The 27,477-nt window shown below is 38.5% G+C and overlaps 5 protein-coding genes across 10 annotated transcripts in view; 2 read left to right on the top strand and 3 right to left on the bottom strand.

The window, feature by feature from the left end:
* Nucleotides 1-145: 145 nt before the first annotated feature.
* On the bottom strand, nucleotides 146-6,338 carry LOC135646179 (uncharacterized). Of its 5 annotated transcripts, XR_010498982.1 has the most exons (10): nucleotides 5,890-6,337; nucleotides 5,251-5,772; nucleotides 4,657-5,165; nucleotides 3,095-3,278; nucleotides 2,781-3,005; nucleotides 2,523-2,639; nucleotides 1,649-1,882; nucleotides 637-1,008; nucleotides 501-551; nucleotides 146-309 (listed from the first exon to the last, which is right to left on the bottom strand). XR_010498982.1 is itself a non-coding variant. In XM_065165430.1 (8 exons), exons 2-8 carry the CDS (start codon nucleotides 5,344-5,346, stop codon nucleotides 799-801), a joined length of 1,551 nt encoding a protein of 516 aa, XP_065021502.1. In that variant the 5' UTR covers nucleotides 5,347-5,772; nucleotides 5,890-6,338; the 3' UTR covers nucleotides 316-798. The 5 variants fall into 5 exon arrangements, 2 of the variants coding, with proteins under 2 accessions (XP_065021502.1, XP_065021500.1); XR_010498981.1 differs by having other exon boundaries at nucleotides 501-1,008; XR_010498980.1 differs by lacking the exon at nucleotides 146-309 and having other exon boundaries at nucleotides 316-551.
* A 307-nt stretch (nucleotides 6,339-6,645) lies between these two features.
* Nucleotides 6,646-13,822, bottom strand: LOC135585054 (protein FLX-like 3). 2 transcript variants are annotated; one of them, XM_065165431.1, is made up of 4 exons: nucleotides 13,676-13,822; nucleotides 7,331-7,850; nucleotides 7,037-7,173; nucleotides 6,646-6,965 (listed from the first exon to the last, which is right to left on the bottom strand). In XM_065165431.1, the coding sequence occupies exons 2-4, from the start codon at nucleotides 7,840-7,842 to the stop codon at nucleotides 6,823-6,825; spliced, it is 792 nt and encodes a 263-aa protein (XP_065021503.1). In that variant the 5' UTR covers nucleotides 7,843-7,850; nucleotides 13,676-13,822; the 3' UTR covers nucleotides 6,646-6,822. The 2 variants fall into 2 exon arrangements, with proteins under 2 accessions (XP_065021503.1, XP_065021504.1); XM_065165432.1 differs by having other exon boundaries at nucleotides 6,646-6,929.
* A 6,090-nt stretch (nucleotides 13,823-19,912) lies between these two features.
* Nucleotides 19,913-21,984, top strand: LOC103995249 (uncharacterized protein At1g66480). The gene is made up of 2 exons (XM_009415796.3): nucleotides 19,913-20,590; nucleotides 21,707-21,984. The coding sequence occupies exons 1-2, from the start codon at nucleotides 20,024-20,026 to the stop codon at nucleotides 21,749-21,751; spliced, it is 612 nt and encodes a 203-aa protein (XP_009414071.1). The 5' UTR covers nucleotides 19,913-20,023; the 3' UTR covers nucleotides 21,752-21,984.
* A 1,769-nt stretch (nucleotides 21,985-23,753) lies between these two features.
* On the top strand, nucleotides 23,754-24,735 carry LOC135644454 (HMG-Y-related protein A-like). Its single transcript, XM_065162022.1, has 2 exons — nucleotides 23,754-23,892; nucleotides 23,984-24,735. Exons 1-2 carry the CDS (start codon nucleotides 23,842-23,844, stop codon nucleotides 24,488-24,490), a joined length of 558 nt encoding a protein of 185 aa, XP_065018094.1. The 5' UTR covers nucleotides 23,754-23,841; the 3' UTR covers nucleotides 24,491-24,735.
* A 1,708-nt stretch (nucleotides 24,736-26,443) lies between these two features.
* The window catches only part of LOC135644453 (uncharacterized), a 35,163-nt gene continuing 34,129 nt past the window's right edge, over nucleotides 26,444-27,477 (bottom strand). Inside the window, exon 42 of the mRNA XM_065162021.1 lies at nucleotides 26,444-26,935. Within this exon, the coding sequence (XP_065018093.1) occupies nucleotides 26,741-26,935 (195 nt within the window). The 3' untranslated portion in view covers nucleotides 26,444-26,740. The remainder of the gene's footprint in view (nucleotides 26,936-27,477) is intronic.

Below are 27,477 nucleotides of genomic sequence, written 5' to 3'. Positions count from 1 at the left end.
CATTTATGCTTGCAATCAATGGCTAGTGTGAAACTATTTTCCTTTTGTAATATAAGATTGAAAACCATAATTCTAGATAAGTTCGCATGTAGTGAAAAAAGGGTTTCATTGTTCACAATGTAAGCACTAGAATTAATATATACGAAAATTCCCAAATTGACTTCTGTACAATTAAAACTTACATTATATATCATCATCTCGATAGGAGGGGGAACGTTTCCTCTTTTTAAGTTTTCAACCATTGGAAATTCAAGCATCGGTGGAAGAAGATTTACTTTAAAGGATGTAAAGATTCGCCCTTTTTTGCTCCTGAAATAGACTCACCATATATCAACTTTCACCCATGAAAAAGATCTCTCAAAAGATTTACTATCTTGTTGCTTGCTCATGGAGAAGATTTACCACAAAATAAAAGCTTCAGGAGGACTATATCTTGTTCACCTATAATTATACTCGATCAATATCAAACGAAATAAAAAGGCAAGCATTCTGATGTATACCTAATCTACCTCTAGTGTCTTTGGTGGCATTAAACCAAGGGAAAACCGCCTCTGCATTATCACCATCGGCATCGTCAATGAGAACGGGTGATGAGTGTAATAACGATGGCATCCTCAAGTCAGGAGAATTTATTACCAGGGTTTGGCAGCAGTAGGTTCTTGGAAAGGTTGGCACAAATGGAGTTGAAGCCTTCACTTGGGATTTTGAGTCCCTCAGCACCATCCTGGATTGTACCAATGTTTGCAAAGCCATGAACAAATCAGAACGAGAATACAACTGGTAAACCATCGCACAGAATCAAACATGTGATTCATCTGGTAACTGATCGAATCGCTGGTCCATCACTTGTCTGGCTCTTGCACTTCGATACTGTAATCGCTCGTGTAATACCTCTGACATCTGGTCAAAAAATTCAGCATCCCATCTCTGGATCAAGAATGGGTCTTCTGCATAGCATACGTATATAGATGTAACTGCACTTTCGATAACGACTACCGCCAGGCCCACCTGTGAAAACAGAAACAGAAGGTGCACTGAGTAAAATGCTTTAGTATAGCTGACCTATATACAAGATATTTAGATCATCAAGAGGGATAAAAGAAACGGCAGAGGTTGTTTCTGTTAAATAGTTTCTTTCTGAAGCTAAAAAGACTAGATTCCAAAATGCCTTATTGGATTATCGTCGATGTTCTAGCTGTTGACAATTGTAAGTGGACTACCAGTATAAAGTTTCTCACTAGTATAACTCACAACTATCTACTGTTAACATTGTGAGTGGACTACCGGTAAAAATTTCTCTTAGAAGTATAAGCCTTAACTATTAGTCTTTTAGTGATCATTGATTGTTATGTTGATGGAAATATTAGTAGACAATTATCATAAACTGCTAATTGCCATGAAAACACAGAACTTGATCAAAGAAATACACAAGGCCTGGCTAAGTTAAATTAACAAGAACCCTAGCTGAAGTATGATGCATGCTGAACCCTTCTATAATAAGAATGCCATCATTAGGGAGTCAAATTAGGAGTCATAAAATAGTTTTGCTCTGAACACTAAAATTTAACTAGTTTCCTAAAGCCTTTATAATTAGTGCAAGTCTGATATCAAAGAAAAACTGAAGTATGATGCATGCTGGACAACTCACCAAAATCATTCCCATCAAAATAGCGGTAGAACCAACCATGATCAGTTTATCACTCCTCTTATACCATGTCCAAACTCCTGTACATGTTCCAGTAAGTAGCCCACCCAAAATAATGCCCATCAGAAGAACTGCACCTGAACAGTCATAGGCAACAAGAGCTTCAATGCCAGTGGACTGGAATAACTCCCAGGCATCCCTGGCTGAGCTGTTGAAGCCTTTACCATTAACTGCAATCTGAAAAAGACAGCAACATAAATAAATGCTTTACTAAAAAGTTTGCTGTCACATAGTGTCAGTCCTAATTAGTTAATTCAACTACTAAAGCCAGAAAATTTTTCAATATATCAAGCCAGCAAAAAGTTAAGTTGCATATGAAGTTCAAGCTTCATATAGGAAAAGGATAATCAGAAAAAAAAACATGATTTTTTATAAAAAAAATTGTTATTAATTCAACCTATGCTAATGGAAACATCTTATGCTAAGGCATCCCTAAGAAGAAGTTTGAAATTGTATGGTATTAAATAATTTCTTCAACCTTTAGCTGTAGTACAGAACAAATGAATTAATCAGGGAAAAACAATCCAGGCAGATCAATAAAATTATAAGGGAATGAGAAATCCACTGAAAAAATAAAGAAATCATTCTTTATCATTTTAAGAATAAAGATAATTTTAGTCATTTTCCTATGTTTTTCATGCTGTGAAATTCCAACAGAATGATTTTTTTCTCTTCTTCTCCAAGGAAAAGTCTTTATATGATTCTTAAAAAATGCCCAGAGGAGCACAAATTAATTGATGTTGTAATAGATCTAGATAAATTAATTTACAGCACACAGGGAAATTGCAAGATAGGCAAGAATGCCAAAGCAACGAACCTCAACATAGGCATACTTGTTGAAGAAACGAACTAGTGTCTCCACAAGGTGAAACAAGAAATCAACACAGCATAGGAGACATTCATTGCTGCCAATCTTCGACCGAATTCCCCGTATCTAAAAACATTTGATCAAACATATTACAATCAGACTGATAAGTAGCTACTTGGTATATCAAGAACCACAGGAACTGAATAAACCTTCTATGATAACCATAAATCAACACATGAAGATCCTACGCAAAGTTAAGAATATAACCTTCCACCGCAATGTTCGAATTGCAGCTGTAAAAAGTGATCCATAGCAAATGCTACCAAAAGAAGTTGTCACAGCATAACGTAGTGACTTCAAAAGTGGCTTTGAAGGCATTGATGCTGCACTTACATTACCATGCATGAGAACAAGGAAGACCATGCCGGATACTATAACATGGACTGTGTTGCAAAATACAGCACCCGTCCAAAATAAACTGACAGAAAATATCTGCAATTATGGATAAAGCATAAGCAAATCATTTGTGTGTCATTAAGCAAAGAATTTCATGAATTGGAAGAAAAAACTTGCCAGCTCACCACAAGAAGCCACCAACACCCACTGTCATCCAAGCTTGAAGCAATAACCCCAGATATTCCAAATGACCATAATATCATCCAACAAAGCATAATTATCATAAAAGCATAGGCTACTCGCATCAAATCAGGAATGGCCAAGACCATCTTCACAGCCTTTTGTAGCACTAGCATTGTGAAAGGAAACCTAGTGGAGAAAGTACAAAGTTACTATCAATATCACATGAGAGACTTAAACTATGTTTATGTGATGAAGCTAGAAGATGCATCGACATCTTTTTTTTACTTTATTCCCAACTAATGCTTTTTTTATTAAGCTTTAAATCACTAAACCAGGACTAAGTGTTGAAATCACCAACATTTTTCTGTATGTTAAACACCCTTTAGCACATAAAGATAATAACAAACAAATATAAGCAAATTAATTAGCACAAATGATGCGTGCAAACAATCAAAGAACCTAAAGAAATTAAGGAAGCACAGATTCAACTTCACTGCAAACAGAATGGCACGACTGCAGCTGCATTGCAATAAACAACAAACATTTCCTACTTAAAGCTTTCACAATTCAAAGTGTAATGAGGGTCATTGGCAAAGTTACAGAGCTCCCACCAACGTGGAATTTAAGGAGGACCAACATATTCAGTCATAAACCTATAAGCAAGGAGGCCATTTCTGTGAACTTGTACCATCAACATATGTATATTTCAATATATAAATATCTGGAACACTTATATCATTTACATAAGGCTTTAAGACATGCTGAATCATGGCAAAAAATATAAGTTGAGTTTTTGATTAACTGCTTCACATTTTGTATATGCATTTGAAGTATTTGGTGAACATTTGCTATTTTTATGAATTACTGCTATGCTTACTAATAAATGCATAAACGGCAATCATAGATTGGTTCAATCATTCAAAATATACTATTATAATATATGCATAAATGGCATCTCGTATATATATACTATTATAATATATATATATACAAACATACATACATACATATCAATATACATACATACATACACACACACACTAATTGTATCCTGTTCATGTCCATATCAATATCTATGCTCAATAAGTTAGTGCCTATATTTTCCTATATTGTTACTTTTGTGTTTACTTGCTACAGCAGCAAGATTGAGCTCACAACATAACCTATAAGCGTATTCCATTATCCACTTTAATTAGCAGCTCAAAATCAATTCAGAGACCATATTCTTAAAGCAGCTTGTTAGAAGCAAGTTACATATTTGGAATAATATGGCTTTGCACCTACCTAACCTATTCTGCATCAATAAGACATGCCATCCATACCACAAATTAGTGAATATTGCATTTACATAGCACAGCGAATGTTGGTGGCATTATTCTAACAACAATTTAACAACTTATCATACAGAGGAAGGAAATTGATTGTCCTCTGATGATATGTGGTAGCACTAAGCAGTTTGCTACTTCACACGGCTGGTTTCCAATTAATCCTCTGTCAGGACCAATTCCCTAAAACAGGAGGAAAAAGATAAGTACGAGCGCAGACGAAGGCAAACCAGAAATACCTGTCCAATACCGACATGACATACAGGAATTGCAGCGCCGCGCCGACCGCAAAGACCACGCCCCAGAAGAAGTGTTCTGCCCAGAAGCACAAGACGCTGACGACAGCGAGATAGGTGGTGAGGATATGGATAGACACCTTCATCATCTGGCTGGCTCGGATACGCAGCAGCGACAGCCACGCCCACGCCAACAGCACGCTGGCTCCGCCAGCCACCCCGTAGAACGGCCAATACGTCTCCGTGAGCTCCGCCGTATCGGTCTGCTTCAGGTACTGGACAAACGAAGCCTGGCTGAAGTTGGCCCCGCCAGTGAGATTGGTGAAGCGATCGATGTTGAGCCGGTCGGCGCGGTTGAAGCGGTTGATCCCGAGGAGCGCGAGCGCGAACCCGAAAACGAGGAGGTGGAGGAGGAAGACACAGAGCCAAAAGACGTCCCGCCAATGCCTGCTCGCCTGCCCCGCCGCGGCGGGTGTCGGCGGCGGCAGCGACGGGTCGCTGCTGTCTCCGTTCTGAGAGGAACAAAAGAACCGTAAGCAAGAAGGCATCTAGAAGAAACAAATCAAAAGGGGGCATGAATCAGGAGGCGAAGGTCACCTCCTCGTGGCCGTCGTTGTCGATGCAGGCGGGATCGGCACCGGAGAAGACGGATTGCCGCTGCGGCCGTCGCTGCTGCGAGTCGCTGAGGCTCATGCTTTGGTAGTGAGAGAAGGAATCCGAGAGCGAAGCGGCGCGAGGGAAGAGTGAGAAGGGGAAAGGGGAGGAGCGGGTTGGTGAGACGAAAAGGGAGACGAATGCAGTAACGGCAGAGGCACCGTTGGGATTAAAGAGAGAGAACACGGACCAAATCAGCGCAGATATGAAATGCGAGGGTTCCGATCTTATTTTTATTTGCTACATGCGCCAACCGGTGCCACCGTCTTTACAAGGCCGTTATACTTGTTAGAGAGCATCGCTGTACCAGACGTGTAGTACGGAGATCTGTACATTACGAATACTCTACCACACTTTTCAATTAGGTCCCTGAACTTTGATCCGTGTCCAATGAGTCCTTGGACACATTGGAAGTATAGGCGTCCTCACCACAAACCACCTGAAAACGGAGTCTTCGAGAACGACCTGATATGGATCAAATATAGCAAAAAGATAATTTCACCTTAGAAAAAAAATAGCATCTATTGCTTTCCTGTGTAAGTATTAACTAATGGGATGTATCAGAAACCAATATTCTCGTACCTGACACGAGTGCTGGCAAATGCATCTCAGGAGGTGGCACGGCACAACAACAGAAAACTAGAAACAAACGAATGCTTTTTGACAGCGTGAGGTAAAGAATTAACATTTTTGGTTTAAGATATGCTCCTCCATTATTTCCTGTTTGTTCTGCAGCTGCCTGGTGACTTCTTCTTGTCCAAGTCTTCTTGAATGAGCAAATAAAAGACTGGCTACCAATATGATCAAGCTTTAATCGTCATGTGTCACATACGGTGCAAGGAAAAAATGAAAACAAACAAGGATGAAATTAGTAATACGAACACATTAACGAGAATATATGAACAAGATGCTAACAGAATGACATAATATCCTTCTCTCAATCAATGTTATTAAACGACTAGTGTACGTAATAATTGAAAAGAACGATCATAGGAAGAGGAGACCAGTCACACTTACCTCAAACTGATACCTCATCTGAGTTTTCACTTCCAAGCCGGTACATCCAGATGATGATGATGGGGGAACTCTAACCCTCATTTGATGCATAAAAGCCAAATGACTCGACAATCAAAGGCCCAATGCCAGCTAATTAGAGGAATTAAAGATTATGCATAATGTTCATCAGAGTAAAGCAGCCAAACAATTTGCATTGATAACACACAACATCCCATATAACAAATTACTTGGGCTTGGCTACATGAATTATCTCCTGCATTCTTTCCCCATAGAAGCACACATGATAATTAAAGGTCAAAGATATTACAGTCACAGGTTAGATTCAGTAGCAACGATAAACGTTTTCTATAATTCAAAATAGAATCCTTACAATTGATGTTTAAAAGTGGCATAAAACTAAAGTGTACAGTAAATGCATGCACCAGACTAATTCCAAAGCATTGCACCAAAAAAATAAGAGGAAAGATCTTTAGTGACTTGGTAGAAAAATGTAACCCATTAATGGCGAGGAAAGCCATGAGGTTCGTCCGATGTCCATGGACCAGTACCATAAAACCCTTTCTCACTGGCATAACCATCACGAAACAGTGCTGGGTAGCTCATGTCTGAGCTTGCAGTATGCACACCATAAGCACCAGAGCCTGCAGAATAACAGAGGCTGAATCATTCATAATGGCATAATATATTAACACAAATACCCCAATGAACTTACCAGGTCCCCTTGCTCTCTTCTCCAGCTCTGCTCTCAGCTTCTCAACCTCCCGAGCCATGGAAACAAGGTTCTTCTCCATTGCTTGTCTCTGTTCTATTTGCTCAGCATTTGCCTTCGTTTCATATTCGTATGTCGTCCTATTATCACAATTCCAAATAACATTGCTAAGAATAATGCAAACCAACTAACCAACTTCAATATTAATTGTTTAGGCATTCACATATTGTTCTCCATTTCCAATTCACCATAAGCAAAAGTCATGCAGGTAAGATCACAGATCACAAAACTGCAGACCTGGCTCTAATTAACTCCTGACGAAGGCCATCAATTTCAATTTGTAAAGTTGGCAGTTGCTGATTCTCGGTCTGCAGATGTTTCAGGTCTTGTTGCAAAGCTTGAACCTTTCCAGATAACTCTTGTCGTAAAGCATCCAACTTCTGTGCTTCAGATTTTAATTGTATAGCCTCTTCCCTAAGTGGCTCACGAGCACGAAGTTCAGCTTCCAATGGAAGACCCCTCTGGATCAATTCCCTAGACTCAAGTTCTTTATCTGAACGAAGCTTGGGTATCGCCTGACTTGCTTGAAGGAGCTCATTCTTAACAAAATCTATCTCTCTCCTAAGAGCAACATTTTCTTCCATCAGAAGCCGATTGTCAGCTTGAAGCCTACGAATTTCATCATGCCTTATTACTAGTTCTTCCTCGACAGGATGTAGAGGCAATGGTCCACGTAATGGAGGGCCATCGCGGAAACCACGAGGCCCCTCATTCATAGGATGACGGGGCATACGATTTCTTCCTGCCATAGATAATCCTGCACCGGGGAAAAAAAATACTATAGTTGTTAGTACTTAACAACAAGTGACAGTAGAGCATGGCATGAAAGTATAGAAATCGAGATGATGTCATGTACAATAACAACAACAAAGCCTTTAAGTCCAAACTATTTGAGGTCGGCTACATGAATATTTTGCCACCATTAGATTAGAATATCAAATAGAAGAAAATAAATAGCAGACTAGAACATTAAAATTGTTGGATCACAAAAAAATCACATTTATTTCTGTTTAGCTACCTCAATTTTCTACTATGTCCAACTAAATCAGCCACAGTTTACAAAAGGGATCAATGCACAAACATGGTGCTAGCCTTGTATAATCATGCGTACAGATAGGACTAATATTGCAGAACACCCAGCCAACTTTACTAAGAGGAATAGTTTTGTGGCTTTTTTCAATACCCTCAACTATTTCCCAAAAGAATATTCCATGCTTTCAACCTAATCCTCATGAGAAGTGAGTTTGAGAGGCACCTGTACTTAGTGGTTTTCTTGCAGCTCCTGTGCAGACCTTCCCCTATTTTTTTTAGTGAAGATGCCACATCAAAAGAAACAATGAATTTCTACAAAGTTAAAAGAAGATTGTAGTAAGCCAGTAAGTTAATTTTTGGTTGAATGTTGTACCATCCAAGCTGCTAGTGAATCTTGCGTATGCCTCTTTTAAAAACTCTTTTCTAGATTTTCTAATTGTATAGGGTTTAGACGGTATATGCTAATGCATACTCTGATGGATGAGGAAGGAGTTTGTAATCCCAACTCCTCCTGTGAATCATACAATTAATTTTCTTTTAGGTGAAGTGTATTGCATTGAGATGTCAAAAGTGTTTGCAATTCACATACTCTAAGAACCAAACACAGCCTTCTCTGATTTGATTCATCTCATGAACTGAACTTTAACTTACAAACTAGCATCATCGGTTTCAATTCTTCTCAATTGTCTTCTAGGTTTTCTTCTCTCCATTGTTTGTCTCCTGGGACCCAGGGCCAAATGACAGTACATATATAAACATAATAAATGTTGAACATCTGGCAGATAGTAATTGAAGCCTAATTTATATGTCACAATTAATTAACATTAACCATTGATCATTCTAAAATGAAAAAGAATGAATTTATCACCTGACACTATATTGCTTACGACACAATAATTATGACCAAAACTTTTGTTGGAGGGATGTCGACTTTGATGTATAAATGTATGCTAATTATGCCTTCAATATCTCAATTTCAGTATGACAATTCACTTCTACTACAAGTGTTCTAGTCCATAGTTAAGTAGGTTTTTAATTTAGAGTTTAGGCAGAATCAAATTAATTTTCTTAAAATTTGGGAATTTATGTGAGTTTTTAGGAAAGGGATGAAAGCCCAACTTTGTGAATAATTTTAAATATATATAATTAAAAAGGGACTGAGTTCAGAGTCAGTAAATAGGAATCCAATTTTGGATGAGAAGGTGTTTCTTTAGTAGTGATCAAATGTATGGTTTTTCTCAAGATGAGCTCATCCCACTAGTTTTCTTTATCTAGGGTCCCAGTTTAAATAGAATTAAAATATTTATAAATAATAATAAAAAATCCCTAATGAAGAAGAGGATTTTTCCAGTCAATTAAGTTAATCACAAGACAATTTTAGCCATAATTAACTGGCCTTAGCTGTCTCTGTAACAAATCTCCCAAGTGTCTTTAACCTTTCCATTCATACTCTTGGCTGTATGCTGTATCACAGGAATAAAACTGTAACATATTATTAATTGACAAGTTAGAGAAAATGGCTAATTACAATTAATTGACAAGTTTAGAGAAGACGGCTAACCAGAACATAATATAAGTTGCATAACTTCATCCACAGAGGATAACATAATCATGGCTCTAAGTTTGGAATTAGACCTACTCCAGTTTCTTTTCTAACCAAACCTAAAATGGATCTTCTCACAGATTCCGTCTCCTTGGTGCCTGTTTCATCCTTTCTCTTTCTATTTTCATTCCATCATCAAATTTCATTTAGTTTTTCTCAAGTTTCAACCTCTGGTCTGATCTTCAGGCTGAGGTTGGCAGAGAGGACCCATTCTTCACTATCCATCACATAAGCTAAATAGAAAGAGCTCGCTGACGATACTAGACATTTCTTTAGATTTTCAAATCCGCAAAGGAATTTCATGGAACAACTATTCCTCCCAAATGCAATTTAATGAGAACAAGTATTCTTCCCAAATGTAATTTCTTTATATTCTATCTATAATATGAGCTCCTAGCACAAGTAACCTTTTTTTTAAAGATATTTTAATTTTTGGTTGCTTCAAGCCTGTCTTTCAATTGAATTTTTCTAAATTTATATATATCATAAGTGATTGCCAAAAAAATCATTCACTTGCTCCTTTTAGAAATTCATATCTTTTCTCAACTTTCCGTCTTTTTTTTTTGTTTCTAATATCTAGGACAGTGATTTAAAAAGACACTCGGGCACTCGCCTAGGCGCTTAGGCTAGGCGAGGCGAAGCGAGGCCCGAGCGCCTTGTTTAAGGGCAAAGCGGCGCGCTTCAATGAGGCATCGCCTGAGCGAGCTCTTAGTTGATATAAGGCGACCGAACCGCTTAAATTTACGTTAGTTGGTTCAATTGAACCAACTAACACACGCAATTATATCAACATGCGACCCCAACTCCCAACTCTACATGTGCTTCTCTTTCTGCCTCCGCCGCCAACGATTTCTCTCGTTGCCTGCGAGTCTTCCTTTGTTGCCAACCGAGTCTCCTCAGCTTTCGTTGCTGTCTGTTGTCTGCTATCTGCCGCTGTTGTCCGCTGTCACTATCCACTCCCTGCTGCCGTCCGCGACACGACTCCGCTGCCACTGCTGTTGTCCGTTGCCTCCTGCTGTCCACGACTCCGTAGCTTCTGCTATTGTCTGCTACCTACAACTCAGCTTCTCACCACTACTTCTCATCGTCGACTTCTTACAGCGACTTCTTCGGTCTCTACTCTTCCCTACTGTTGTTAACAGTAAATATACTATTAATAGTATATTATTAATTACTGTTCAAAATAATCTTTATTTATTAGATTAATAATATACTATTTATATTTGAACACTGCTAATCTTTGTTTTTAATTTAATATCATATTTTTATTTAAATAAGTATATTTATTAATTATATTATATTTTTATATTTTAATATTTGAGAGCGTATCCTTTCGCTTGAGTGAACGCCTTTAGCGTTTTGGGACCTTGGCGCTTAATGCTGTTTAAATCACTGATCTAGGATTGAACCAAAATCACCAACACCCACCTTGAAACCATAGAAATGCCTCTATCTGGTCATTATTGTAAACCAAACTTCATGGGCTGCATTAATGAAAATTTATGAGCCAAAATATGATATCAATAATCAGTTCCACTTTGCCACATCCGAAACTTCATATAGTTTAGACCCACAACAACAACATACTAATGACAGTTCTAATGCTGAAAACTCATAGTTGGTACCATGGCTATATTATATATACCCATAAGAATGTCAATTGTACTTACAGGTGTCAGAAACAATGATTAATGAGTATTATTGCATGACTGTTTCTTCAATGATCTGCAATTTGTAGGTATCAATACCAAATGCCATGGTGGATGTCATTGTCATGAGTGGTTCCACAAAGTTATCATCTTGACATTCAACCACAACCACCTCCATAAAGCACCATGATGGTATTAGTAGGTTGCCCCCATTGATAAGGTATGGCTTGTACCCTTGTTTCATCATGTAAAATTCTTTACTTTAGGATTTTAGAATTTTCTAGACCAACTACAAGCATTAATGTTCCTACTACCTGGGGTCGGCTATAAATGTCTCTAAAACAACTATTATCAGAAGAGAGGGCAAGCTCAAGAAAAAGCAAAATATTACAACAAATATATAATACCTAAAATTCTTGCAGTTAAATTTGAATTTATGTGCTGATGCAAATAAAATGTTGTAATGGTACACCATAAAATAAACATCCAAAAATGTTCTACAAAATATAAATTAGAAGATAATTGCCAATAATAAACATTATGATACTTCAAAGATGTACAGTGTAAGCACCATCTTGAATTTATAATAGCTTTTTGTGGCTAGCATCAACGAGCTAAACATATTCTGTCTCTCCAGATAAATTCTAAAATGACTAAGGACAACAATGCAGTATCTTAGAAACATTGCAACAAATAACAGAAAATTTAATAACCATGTGGCTTCTCTAGAAGGCTGAAAGCAAACAAAATAACCGTAGAATACAGAAAACCTCTGGATCACATTCAACATTAACCGTGCAGAATCTCAAGAACGTTGAAGGCAAACAATATAAGACTCATGTAGTTCAAATCTTTCACAAGATAGGTCTACAGACAAACATCAAGAACAAATACAGTTGACTCATTTCTTTTTTTATCTTGTCATTATGATACGAGTTAACAAACACGACCAATATCATTACAGACACTTGAATGCTTCAACCAGACCAGAAACTCTGGGGCTTTAGTATTATATGAAAATCACTTGACACGTTAAAGCTCCATATCAGGGCAACCAACAAAAAATATATAAACACTAACAACTAAACTATGGATATAGAAGCTTATTTCTTCATCATTTCTTCTTCTAAACATCAGTTACGACTTGAATAAATCTTGTGAAAGTCCAAAACAGCATCACAACATATCAAACAGAAAAAAGAAGGAAATAGAACCTACATAATAATATCCATTATGATTACCTGCAAAATTTTGCATTTAAAGAGAGCATAGAAAGGGTAAAAAAATATATCATCAGACTTGTTAGTTTTACATAATTATGAGCTTTTAGCCAACTATAATTTATAATTAATTGGAAAAACATCAAACTCATATCACTATATAGGTCTATCATGCAAACTATGAAATCGAAAGTGGGCATAATAAGAGCTTGATGGCATGATAATCATTTATACAAGAAATATATCCTTTCACAAATTTGGCACAAATTAAACACACTTACCGTCAAACAGGTCAAGGTTATTGACTCAATAAGGTGTGCAAGAAAATGAAGATGGGCCTTGGCAAGCTTGTTAAGAAGCCAATTTTGTCTAATGGTATAGGTCCCTCAATTCTTAAAAAGTTGAATCGTACAAATGTTATGTAGGTTGTCAAACTCTTCCTTCCTGCACCTCCAAACTTAAAAAGTGGTCTAATGTTCATTAATATAATTAGGCAGGTCATATAGGATATAACGATAACAATGCAATCCTAACTGCGGCAAAGAAATTTACAAAATGATTACCAATCTTCTCTTTTCTCTTCAAAGGCACAGTTCCATTGTCGCAGGAAAAATGACCAGAGGGAACACTAGTTTCAAAAACATAACACCATTACATCAGAGTCAAACCTATTCTTCGCTGTCTATCCCTTTCCTTTTCCAGTGCCTTGTTTTCCCATTCTTCCACATTTTCAACAAGAATCAAGCCCAAGGACCGACACTATGAAAGAACAACTAGAACTAAATAGTAGCAACGACTTGTTTAATCAAGAGATATCATTAAACCCTCGAACCCTGTTCGACGACAAGAAATGGCAAACATGTCACATTAGGACGGTCCAAAAATCCTACTTCCGCGGATGTCAAGTATGCCAAAAACTGGTCTACGGAGTAACCTCGCCACAAGATGCTGATGAAACTAGAGAACGAAATCTTCAACACACAGACCAAAATGATCCGGATGCAAAGTAAAAGAACATGTAAAAGAAAAATCCAGATGCACAGATTTCGGCCTCGGAAAGCGGATTTGGGGAAGAAACCTTGGAATCGACGATTCGCCGCCAGGTGATTCCCTTGGTGGCCTCTCGCGATCGAGCAACGTCTCGGAATGCGGGGGCAGTGCAAAACCCTTCTCCTCTCTTCGCTCGGGTCGATTACTAAGACCGAAATAACGATAATGCCCTTCTCTTCTTGGGCCGGGCCAACTACTTCTTGTTCTGCAATCACACAGCTTACGATTCATTAGATCGCAATGACGATAATGCCCTTCGTTGCTTGAGTTGACCAACGGCCATTAATTTTGACTTCTCGACTAAAGATTAGTACTTCTGGTTTTTGATTCATCAGAGCGCAATGACGAGAATACCCTCCGTTGCTTAAGTTGACCAAGTGCCATGATTTTGACTTTTCGGGACTGGAGATTAGTACTTCTGTTCATCCCTGTGCTACATCTTTCTTAGTCTCCATCCTCTCCATTGTTTGCACTGTTTCATCTCTAATCAATCTTTGTGCTACTTCATGCAGGATTTGGCAGTAAAAGACTCTTGATCTGTGATTTCACTTTTAGTCTGAATTGTTTGCTTGTCTTTAGGTTGAGTTGATACATGCTCAGGAATGTTTTCTCCTCTTCTCACTTGCAGACTTATGAAAAGTTCATACTCAAAAATGGATTAGATTATGAAGACACTGAACCTTGTTTTTTTGTTGTAGGAACAGAGTGTTCTAAATCCATCCATTAAGTACATACATTTATGGAAATTTGCCATACAAAAAGGGACCAAATTAAGGAGATAAGATTGCATTTAGTGTACAAATGTCAAGTAAACCAGGTTGCTAATCCAACTGAGATAAGCTTCTTATTGTTATTTGGTTTCTGGAATGGATCTTGCTTTGCCTAAACTTCAGAAACTTATAGTCTATCCTCAAGTTTGGAGAGAATTGGCAGCATAATCATAATTCCAAGAGAATGAACATTAAGAATATGGACTCTGTTCCAATCTATCATCTGCAAATATTTCACATTTAAGAGGCATGGCTGAAAAGTTGGGTGGAAGGTCAAAGATAAGATAGAGCTAGCTTTAGCTCAACCATGTACCAGAAGTATCAAATTTCCAATGCCTATGAAACATATATCACATTGTCGTCACAAGTGCTGCTTTGGCACTTGAATCATCCAAGTAGACTTTCTTCTTTCTGTTGCTGAAACAGCTTCTCTGTTCCAGGATTCATCATGCAAATGATGTTTTGGCATCAAGCTCTTACTCCATGAGAGTACACAATCTTAGCAGTCAAATGATGAAAGAAAAATCCAAGCAATGGATTGCTTATGAGGAGGAAGCTTGTCGTCATTATAGTCAACGTAAGAGCTTTTTCTAGTTATGGAAAGGAAAATAATGGTTCAAAACTATTGCATGGATGACATTAGATTTCCTCCTCTGCTTTCTTTAATCAAGAACTGCCCAATATAGTCTTCAATCATCCGACTAATTGCTGCACAAGTGTTCACACCCATGAAGACTGCTTGTGGTTGGTGGAAGAAGAAAAGAAGCACCAATACCAGCAAAGCTTCTTCCTTTTCATGGCAAGGTGAAGACCACACCTTCATTCTCAGTTGCAGAAAAGCTTAAACTGGCACATTAAGCATGTGCCAACATCTTCGCGGCACAATCTATCCCCTCTGAATCCTCTTTTTGACATGATCAATTCCAAGACACAGAAATCTTATTGTTTTGATCACATATGTGGAAAATGGACTAAGTCCGAAGGAATTTGAAGTTTGCATGCATGCATGCTCAGTTTGACATTATTTGCTTGCTCTCCATTACCATCAGACCTAACTTTCTTCTTGGAAGAGGAAATTAGACTCGATTACCTCTGATAACTAGCCATGGATCGCGTGATAGTTCATGGACATTGCTGTTCGCTAAACCTTCACTGCATGCAAATCCACAGAGCAAAACTTGATTGGTGAAGAAGCTTTCAGAAGTTAGGCAGGCATGGAAGTTCCCCTGCGGGATGTGCCCCTCTTTATCACCGAGGAGAAGTCGTGGAAATGGTGAAGGAAGTCATGCGTGGCTGCTAGCTTGATCAAGAAAGGAGGGTTACATCCATGGACAACAAATGTCCATGCCTGTAGACATCAACTTGGAGTCAGCAATGACCACTACAAACTAATTTCCACAGATTGCTGGCGGTATCTTTGAATTATTAAGGTTTACAAGATTTGTTTCCGGCACGAATGAAAGGTTGACACCACCTCTCTCCTTTGAAAAGTAAGCAACACCTGGCCATCCTCTGATAAGGGATCGAGGATGGTAGGCAGCTGTCAACTTTGGGTATCTGACCTTACATTGATCTCATTCCACGGGGTCATGCAAGCTTCCAAGTTATCAACTCTAAGATTGGTGCCGTCCCAAGACAAAGAGCTAACGAACTCGTCGTCTTCCCCGTTGATCACGGGCTTCATTAATCCCCTCGACGCCTAAGCTTCATGTCTTGCTCTCCTATGAATGGCAGTTGTTGAATTGGCTAACTTCTGTTCATACAAAAGTAGGTTCTTCTTCTTCTTCTTCTTCTTCTAGTCTGTGTGCTTCTAAAGAACCTTCTTCATTGATAAGTTGAAGAAAGGATACAAAGAAGCGATCCAGTGGAGTTTCTACAGGCAAAACACATTCTTTCCCAGATCTAATTCATTTTAGCTTTCATAAACATCTACTCATGAATTCATAGGTCATGAGAACCTTCTTATCCCTTGCTGCTCCTTCACAAACCTGTCGGGTTCATGTCAATCTCACTGTGGACCCAAAAAGTGCAAGTGTATCAAAGAGTTCGAGGAATTTTCGGGAACCCACACAGGTCACTTGTCATAGATTTCGTGTGGGTTTCTTTCTCACAGAGAGAGAGAGAGAGAGAGAGACAGACAGATAGAGAGAGACTTGTGTGCACTTGAACCATGACATTTTTTCTGGATCAAACCAATTCTAATTTTCACTTTAGTTTCTAAATTTTCTCACCATGACTTTTATTTTCTGGATCAAGACAATTCTAATTTTCGTTTTTTCCTAAAATTTCTATGATTATTGTCACGCAAAAAGCTAAGTTTCCATTATATTGTCATGCACATCATGAAATATATGATCCATTCTAGTTTATCATGTTCATTAATAGACCAAAATTATTGTTCACATTTTAAAGTTGTGCTAATCATCAATGCATGTCTATCCACCCGATTGAATCACCTATGCATTAAACATGATCAAAATATTTCGAACCACGAATCGACCCAACTAATTTGGGGTGATCGGAGCTGCACGCACTCTCTAACCATTTGCGAGCCGTCAAATCAAACTCCTTAAGTGATAAGAGTAAGTTGGGCTCGCCCGACGTGGATAGGAATCGCATCGAAGTGGCCCGACATCATGTCCCTACCGAGGCAGCGGCAGAGATCGGTCGAACCGGATCATGTTTGACTGCAGAGGTGAGGAAGTCAACCCTCAGCCAAACTCTGGTGCCGGCATGATGCTTCTGATGTAGGGTAGAGATTAACCCTCATCCAAATAAGATTTCGTCGTACATGACAGAGATCCGATAGTGATAGGATAGCGACTAAAACCGGTCTAAATTGATCGGTTCGATTGGATAAATATGACGATCACTTTTTTCTAAAGCTCATTTAAATTTAGAAGAAAGACGAGTGTCAATTCATCTTCCCAAATCATATCCTTTATAAGTTCACTTTGATTATTGTATGGGAAAAATCACAAGTTTTGATTAAAATAAACCTAATCGGTCATTTCATTTCAAATCGATAGTAAATTAGTCTAAGGATAATTTTAACCTTTAGAGCAAAATAATGAAAACTTTTAAGATTTAAAAAGCATTTGTTTTGAGGGATTGAAATCTTATTTAATATTTTTTTATATTTAAAACATTGATTTGAAAATAAGATATATATGAAACTCCTCACTTAAGCGAAGGATTCGATCTCATCTAATAAATTTTGTATACCTAAAATTTTGATTTAACGATGATGTTGATACTGACTCATTTACTAAGATTAAAGATTTGAAAAATCTAACTCGTTGTTAAAGTTGATGTTGATTCAAATACGATCAAGGTTCTATTTTGACGTTGAGTGAAGAGATTTTAAAATTAAATCATGTGAAACTATATTAAACTTGAAAAATTATGTTAGGGATATTCCGAATAAAATTTTTCGATGTTTAAATTAATTTTTGATTCATTGAATTTGACTAAATACCGAGTCTATCAAAACAAAATGGACTAGAAGAAAGTTCAACCTAAATAACATATTGAAATGTCTTTTTACGATGAGGGTCATGATCAGTATTCAAGATCATGATTTGATATTAGAGAATAGAATTAGATGCGATCATATAGTACTAATAGAATTATAAGTATCGACATATCAATAAGGTGTCGATGACGGTGAGATGTCAGTATATTTCCTTGTCAGTATATATATATATATATATATATATATATATATATATATATATATATATATATATATATATATATATATATATATATATATATATATATATATATATATATATATATATATATATATATATATATATGAAACTCCTTACTTCAAAAGATTCAAGATCTCATCTAATAAATTTCTTATACCTAAAATTTTGATTTAATGATGATGTTGATACTGACTCATTTACTAAGATTAAGGGTTTGGAAAATCTAACTCGTTAAAGTTGATGTTGATTCTATTTTGACGTCGAGTGAAGAGATTTTAAAATTAAATCATTTGAAACTATATTAAACTTGAAAAATTATGTTAGGGATATTCCGAATAAAACTCTTCCATGTTTAAATTAATTTTTGATTTATTGAATTTGACTAAATGCTGAGTCTATAAAAATAAAATGGACTAGAAGAAAGTTCAATCCAAATAACATATTGAGATGTCTTTTTATGGTGAGGGTCTCGAGATCATGGTTAGATATTAGAGAACAGTTACATGTCTCTTTTTAGTATTAGATGCGATCATATAGTACTAATAGAATTATGAGTATTGACACATCAATAAGATGTCGATAACGATGAGATGTCAGTATATCTATATTGTAAGTAATAAGGTGTCGATAGCGACGAGATGTTAACATGTTTCCTTTCCATTATATCTATATGTTGGTAAAGATTTTTTATGATTGATACTAAGATTTTAAAATCAAATATCATGTTAATCACTTATCATTTGAAATATATATATATATATATATATATATAATATAATATTACACAAATAAAAAGGTGATAATCATAACAGCGCATTGTGCGGTAGATCATCACAACTGGCGTTTGAAATCTTTGAATCAATCATCCCTTTTAATGAGAACACATGACTAAGTTGAAAAGTATGGCTGTCACACTGAATTGATCACAAATTTGTTCTTTGTGCTATTGCTGATACTAAACGTATGTTTCAAGAGCTTCTTTCATCCATCCACTGAAACAAGAGACCTAAATCAATCCATTCAATGCATTTATATAGACATAGATAACGATGATCTCATTCCCTTTGGCTCCGTGATTTAGAATTGGTTGTCCTCTTATGGAGGTTTTGTGAATCACACGGCTCCCACGATTGTTATTGATGTGGATTACAGTATGCAAATATTAATCTTCTGATGTACGACATGCACTAATATATGAACATAATTGATATCCCTAAATAAATGTATGGTTTATTTTTATTTGATAGTTAATTTTTGCACCCAAAAAAATCATCAATAAAATGGACGAGTAAAATATAAATTATGATTTGAAACAACGAAAAATAAGACAGCTACAGACTAAGCGATGCTTGCAATAAAGAAATACTAATGTGAAGGCTTTTTCAAACTATAGTGATCTGAAATAATGGTTTGATTTTGACTAATAGCGGTGAAAGTTTGACTAGCAATCGTCGTTGTCGTGTGAAATATTGGATCACAACGGTCGTTTAACTCGATGCGCGTGACACAATCTATCGCTCCCGATTCACTGTTACACAGAACCACTGTTATTTCGGACCGTGACGGCTTATTTCCATCATAATTATGTCAATCATATATATATATATATATATATATTTGTGTTTTGTATATATGTGATGAGAACAACGCAGAACACATCACAAATACCAACAAAAAATTGATATTGTTTCCATTGGGCTCTCCTTCTTTGACCCTTCTCTGTCACTCTCTCCTCCCAACCTCCTCGAATCTGCCGACCACTACGGCGCCCTTTTTATTTGCGTCTCTCCGCCCCATTCAGTACCACAACGCGTAACGCGAGGCGATAACGCAACTAGGGGTAGAGGTGCACGCAGGGAGAGGAGGAAGAAAGTGAGTGGTTGAGCGAAGATGGGGAATAGTTTGGGTGGGAAGAAGAAGATAGCGAAGGTGATGAAGGTGGACGGGACGACGTTCAAGCTGAAGCCGCCGGTGCAGGCCGTGAGCGTGCTGCGGGACCATCCGGGTTATAACCTCCTCGACGCGGATGATGTGACGCGGCTTGGCGTCCGGGCGATGCCGCTGGAGCCGGACACGTCGCTCAAGCCCGGGAAGCTCTATTTCCTGGTGGAGCTGCCCCGGGTCCCGAACCAGCGCGCGCCTCGTAGGGCCTGGTCCGGGGCGCTCCAGGTGAGCGCCAAGGAGCGGCTGGAGAGCCTCCGGCTCACCCGCCGCTCCCTCTCCGACCTCTCCCTCGCCACCCAGTCCCCCTCGGTCGAGGCCGAGGAGGCCAAGGACGGCACCGTCCGCCTCAAGATGAGGCTGCCCAAGGCGCAGGTGGAGAAGCTGATGCAGGAGAGCAAGGACGCCGCGGAAGCCGCGCAGAAGATCATGCAGCTTTGCGCTGCCAGTGATGGTGCCACCCCGTCGGCCTCACCAGAGCCGACGACGCCAACCGTGAAGGTTGGACGCAAGGAGGTACGCCCTTCTCTCTTCCTCTTCTCCTTTGCTCCTCCCTCCTTTACTCTCCACGGCTCGCTGGATTGAACTACCGATGTTAATTCGTTGGGTTTTCAGAGTTCCATCAGCACAAGTATACTTCCATATCCGTCTATGAACTCATGGCCAGTCGATACGCTAAAGGTTTAGACTTTAGACTTTCATGTCTATGAACTCATGCCTAGTTGATACGCTAAAGGTTTAGACTTTCATGTAAAAGTCAAATTTGGCCAACTCACAGGAAAGTAAACTCATGGCTTCCATGTGATTTGTGTCGGGTCTCCGGAGGAGCATTCCATGTGGTTGTACAGATCCGTAAACAAAGGATTAGATCAGAATCATGTTGTTTTTAGTTGCATGCCTGTAAGTTTCAGTCAAAGGGTTTGCTGCATCCAAGCTGATAAGACAAAACTCTGTTTGTTAGTGGCTGTAGATGCATCCTAGTCCAAGTAATTAAGCATTGACAAACTCTGATAGCATGTTTGACCAATCCTTGGCTCATCAGGCTGGCTTCAATCCTCCATACTTCAGCCATGAACTTACAGATTTCTGTGCCATTCTCCTACAAAATCTATCAAACATGACAGTGCACAAGTCAAAAGTAAATCTAAGAAGCTTTAGTAGATCCTCCATTTCCTTGCATTAGTGGAGCCATATATAAAGTGCCAGAAATCGAGCATTACAGGTCGAGAGGATGGATAATAAGAAGCTAATGTAAATGCTCCGCACGTCTCTCTCGGCAGCCGTGTCTGCATCCAAGTCATTTTCATTAGTTTATGCCTTAGTTTATCATCAACATGATGGCCCATATGGTTGGTGTACTCGCAGGTTTGTCTCAGTCAATCATAATTGTGTTCTCCACTACCATGATCTCCATCAGTACCTTCCTTTGAGAAACGGAGAATGGTCTCGACCACATGCTTAGTTGCTTTCTTGCTTGCCGGCTTACCATTATTCTACTTGTGTTTCCGCCATCCATGTCATTTTCTACAGTAGATGGCGAACTCGACGAGTTTACAGACCGCATGAACCAACAAAAAAGAGTAGTTTACTGGAAGTTCTTCTGACGCTTTCTTTGGTCTCTCTATCTTGCAGAAGAGGACGAGGTTTGTTGCAATGCCAAACGAGATCATCGCGTGAAGTGCAACACTCGAGCCAAGCTGGTCAGTGAGAAGAAGCAGAATCACTAGATCTTGTAGTATTTGTCCAAAAGAACAAGAAGATGTGGTGGGTAGGAACATGAGAAGCTGCGTAGGGCTTCCTACTCCCCACCCCCCACACACAAAACTAGCCTGCGTTTGTCATTTGTTATATGGTACTTTACTACGCTTGAGTTGAGTGAATGGAATTCTCGCAGCAACACCTCCTCTTTCCTCTCGGTGTGCTCATCTTGGACTTCTTCCAACATTCTCCAACAGGCTTTCGGCAAAAAGCGAGCTGTAAAGGTGCTTTAAATTGGTGCCAAAGTGGAGAATATTTAATCTTTACACGTAGTAAAGAGACAGTAATTTGTTTCTTGATGTGACCTTCACATAGTGCTTCTTTCACCGAGAGAAAGAGAAAACACAGTAAAAGGATGACAAGAATTCTGCAGCAGTTCATTACGTTTAGGATTAATTGTATATTATCCTTTATAATTAATTATTTTTAATATTTCAATTCTTATATTTTTAAAAGTTATGTTAAGATTCATATATATATACATTTTAAAAAATATGTAATCTAATTTTTTTATGATTTTGTTGACGAAAATATTATAAGGTTTATCATTGAGTATGCGTTAACTCTGTCTTACGATATTGTCTATCAGTAGAGTTGACAGCGTAAAAAAATATATTTATAAGTACAGAGATTTTAATATAATTTTTAAAAATATAAATATTAAAATATTAAATTTAACTAATTACAGGAGATATTAGTCGGGCTAATCGAATAGGATCAATAGTTGTAAAACAAATCATGAAAATATTTCTTTAAAAAAAAAAATAAATAAATAGATGATTTCGATTCAAAATCAGTATCACAACCGTCGATTCTTAAAGCAACATCTGAATGGCTTAAAATCGATTGGATTCCGATCGATTTGTGGCTACTCCACCAACCAAACGACAAGAAGAAATTTAAGGTTTTGTACAGACATGGCAGGCCCAATTCCTCATTTAGTTTGCTTGCCACTCGCCATTGATGGTCAGCTTTGGCCACTCGTCTTCGACGCCGATGATTACTACTCGAGTGGATGGAATTCATCTGTGGATAGGATTTAGATGATGAGTACAAGCAGACACATCCATCTTGCATTGGAATTTAATATTAGATTAATTCATTTTTTTTAACAATTTAAACTTCTATGACTCTCGATCGTCCAATTTACAGTTCAAACTAGTCGACAGTCAATTTCTATTAATCAATATTAGATTAATTATATGTTATCTTTTATAATTAGTTATTTTTAGTATTTCGATCTTTATAAAAATTAATATAATTTTTATAAATATATGAACAGAAACATTAAAGATAATTAATTATAGAAAAAAAATAATATATATATAATTAGCTCATCAAAACTAGTTGGCAGATGGATCGATCGTAGGAGATTAAGATTATAGCCTTGGCATGTATTTCTCACCAAATTTGCATTGGTTTGAATTTGGGTACTGTGAATCCTTTCTTTTCCTCATCTCAATTACTTTCCAAAGATAAACTCGAATCTTGCTGTTTGCTCTGTTCAAGCTAAACTAAGAGACAATAAATAGCAATGCACAATCGATTCAAAGCTTTCTCTTCGCTGCTTGCGTTACTACTTCTGCTTCGAGTCTCCAAATTATCTTCGAGACGAGTGGCATTTAATGTAAAAATGACGAAAGTTAGACCCATTTATTATATAGGAAAACAAAGGGCGTATTTTAAGTGGAAAAGGTTGACGCAAATCCCTTCCACGTCAGCAATCCGTGTGATCTCATATCCCGCCACTCCCCACAATCCGATCCCCGTCACATCGTCTCATCTCGACCGTCCGTCCTCTCTTATTCTTTTGTTTCTCGCCTCGCATCATCCCGAAGTTATTTATTATTTATTTATTTATTTATATTATTTACTTTTGTTGTTATTAATCTTCTATTTATTTTTCCTCACCTCAGAGAAACCCACTGAGCTTTCTTTCTTTCTTTCTTTCTCCCTCTCTCTGTCTCTTCGTCGTCGTCGTCGTCGTCGCCGTCGCCGTCGCCGTCGCCATGGCCACCGAGGAAGAGAGCAAGCCTCCGAGTCATCCTCCTTATGCTGAGGTAGTTTCCATTCTTTTGCGTGGATTCTCGATTTCGGTGCTTTTGCTTCGCTCGATCAATGATTTTGTGCTGGATCGATGGTGAACTGCAGATGATAATGGCGGCGATCGCCGCGTTGGGGGAGAAGGGCGAGACGGACGAGTCCGCGATCGCCGCTTACATCGAGTCGGCGTACCAGGGCTTGCCGGAGTCGCACGCGGCGCTGCTCACCGCTCACCTCGCCCGCATGACGGATGACGGGGAGTTGCACGTCGTCGGCGACAACTACGTGCGGCCCGACCCCACCCCGGCCGCGCCGCCCAAGCGGGGCCGCGGCCGGCCGCCCAAGCCCAAGCCCAATCCCGCGCTTACCCCCAGCGCCGCCCCGGCAGCGCCCCGACCGCGCGGCCGGCCGCCCAAGCCCAAGGACCCGCTCGCCGTGGCCGTTGCGAAGGCTGCCAGTGGGCTCCCTCGGCGCAGGGGCCGCCCGCCAAAGAGGGTGAAGGCGGCCCAGCCGGCTGGCGCCGATGCTGGGGCCGCTCCTTCTCCTGCCGTGGTAGGGGTGAAGAGAGGTAGGGGTCGGCCTCCGAAGGTGAAGCCTGCGGTGGACGTCGTTTAACCGATGAAGAATTTGGGGAGGGGGGCGGAGTATGGAAACAACTGCTGCTGATCGTTCCAAACTTGCTGTTTGCTTACTGATTTACTTCTGTAGTTGCTGTTAGGCTACTTAGGATGAGATGTCCGGTTGATGACTTGTTGTAATGCATATGTACATTAATGCGTGATGTTAGTTGTTTACTGTGCTATTGAAAGTGATAGACTAAATTGGGCAGGGAGTTTCCTTCCTTTGCTTTCTTTTCTCGAGGGAATTTTTGACATTCTTTAGTTTGCTTTCGATAATTAGGGAGAAAAAAATGTTTTTTTTTTGGGTTTCAAGTTGGCAAATCTTTTTTTTCTTTTTTGGTGATGATAGATCTATTAAGAGGGATTGTGTTGCTTTTCTTTGGCTGCTTGAAACATAGTTATATGATTCTATCATGCAGGTGCTATGAGATGTGCACTACAACAAATGCAGGTAGAGAACTATTTATCCCTCTTGTGAATTTGGTGGAAGAAACTTGGTAAGCACAAGCATTTTCTATTGCTTAGTTTTGGTTGGAGAGGAGATATCTTCCAAATGTTGAAATTATGCATGATGGTGCTTTACATTTTATTTATTCTTCCTTTTTAAGATATTTTTTGTTCACTTTTGTGTTTGAGTATAATGCTTGTCTTGTAAGATTTAGTTTCATAGTCTGAACTCTGGAATCATCCCTGCCTTGTTGTTTGGCTTGATGTTGAGTCATTGCAATTGATAGTTTTGATCAAGCTATGAACAAAGCCAGTGCACCTGAAATACTAACAATTGCTTCTAATGTGCAATGCATTTGTTGTGCATATAAGCTTCTGTTTGCTTTTATATTCCCATTGTTTAGTTTCATTTGCTCAGTTATCCTACCATTCTTATATCTTCTGTTGAGGTGTGCCATTATTGCACTTTCCACTTCTAATTATTTATGCGGTATTATGCTTTCCTTTTCTGTTTGATTATTTATATGACAATGAGAACAATTTCTAGATGAGGCTTTTGAGCGACTGTTCGATATACTGTATTATTCTTATTGAAGAAGTTCATCTTCAATTTGCTTTGCACAATATTTGGTGTGTGCTCATGTCACATAAGAACATCTTGTTCTGTAATTAGTTTTGCTTTTTGTGCAACATCTTACTCTTCATTGATACATACAATATTTGATGTAGAATGGATCGCTCCTAACGAGTGATTGAGGTCATGAATCCCATTTCTTGGATTGCAACACTTCAAGAGTGTGATTTGGAAGATTGCTACATTGTTAGTTTATGATTGTCCGAAGGGTAAAATATCAGAAAGCCAAATTCTGAATGAATCATTTCATTGAAGTAGATATCTGTAGTCATCTGATGATGATAAATGTATGTCGATCTAGCCGTCTTCTAGTTATAATTATCATGAAACATGAGACTAGGGTTTAGCTCGGATCAATATAGACTATGTATGCGGATCGTTCCATTTCAGACAGTTTGGTCTGACCTATTGAAAAAAGATTACAAATGCTTTTTCAATTGGATTAGTGAATGCAAGCCTTCTCCCTAGCGGATCTATAGGTATGTAGATTGATATATGTCACTATACTAATCTTTTGTTGGATCGGTATATATTGTTCGTACCGAATGATACATACGTCACAATACAATATACGAGATGGAAATCCAGGATATCAAATATATCTGTAATCATTTAGCCATGAGATATCCAACATCTGATATGTGGAAAAGCTACTAGGATTTTTACTATCCATCTAGCTGGACAGATTTAGTGAAGAAATATCATGAGGGTAGTTTGTAGGAGAGTGACTTCTGACCTGAATGAGTACGCATCAAACTAGTTGAGATTTGATTTTTCTGAGAAAGTGACTTTTGATCATCCATCCATCCACTTTATTTCAACAAAAAAGAGAATGTGTACAGAAGTCATATTGAGGAAGATGAAACAAACCAAGAACGCTATATGTGCTACCTTTTATTGATACGTCATCCATATCATCAATTTAGCAGTTGCAAAAGGCAAAAGTGTTTTAAGTGGTGATCAAAAGGAGAGGGAAGCAACACTGAAATAGGGACGGTAGGTAGCAAGAAGGAAAGTAAGAATAGAATCCCAAATCAAAGAGAATGATAGCTCGATGACACTGAAACAGTGATAGGAAGCAGCGCAATGCTTAGGAACGTGACCTTGAATGGGGGCAGCCATAGAAGACCGACTCCTGATCATAATTGATGAGAAAAGAAATGCTCATGGTGCACTCGCCTGTGCTTTTCCAGCTGAGCCAAAGAGGTGCATCTTCTCGGCAATCACAGCTTTCATTGCTTCCTCTGCTGATGCCATCAGATGAACCAAATCTTTATGGGGCTTCTGCAGAGCATCCAGGTAAGCACTCCGGACTTCTGTGTTCACGTTGAACTTCCGGACACCCAGAGCTATGCACTCCTGTTAAGGGAAATAGGTCAAGGTTAATACTGCTTCAAGTGTTTTTATTTTGTTTGGTAGCATTACCTCATTTGTAATTTGGTATACTAATGAAGAATAAAAGTATAGATAAAGAGGAAAACTATGTGATGCCATGATCTCATGTACATTGTGTATTTACCTGAAAGACTCGGTGTTCTAAATGTAAAGGAACCATGTAAACGTATGAGAAATAAATAGCATGGTCATCAGGTTTACCTAGTGATGCATACCATCTTATCAATGAACCAGTTCTCTTGATGTAGTGAAATGGGAAACCTGCCTAAATCAATTGCTGTAAGCTAGATAGTGGTTATAACTTAGCCAAAAGCAGTTGGGACAAGATACTCGGTACACGAGGCTCTTGTCAATGCGGGGTCTGAGGAGGGTCAACGTACACAGTCTTATCTTTAAATATTTAAAGAGACTGTTTCTATGATTCAAACCTTGGTCTCCCAGGTTGCAAGGGAGTAACTTTACCATTGCGACATGCAAATCTTCAGCACACAATATCAAAAACTGCC

This window comes from Musa acuminata, chromosome BXJ3-8, assembly GCF_036884655.1.
Source record: "Musa acuminata AAA Group cultivar baxijiao chromosome BXJ3-8, Cavendish_Baxijiao_AAA, whole genome shotgun sequence".
NCBI lineage: Eukaryota > Viridiplantae > Streptophyta > Magnoliopsida > Zingiberales > Musaceae > Musa > Musa acuminata.
Note: the sequence above shows the minus strand (reverse complement) of the source record. Positions and strands in the feature narration are given on the sequence as shown.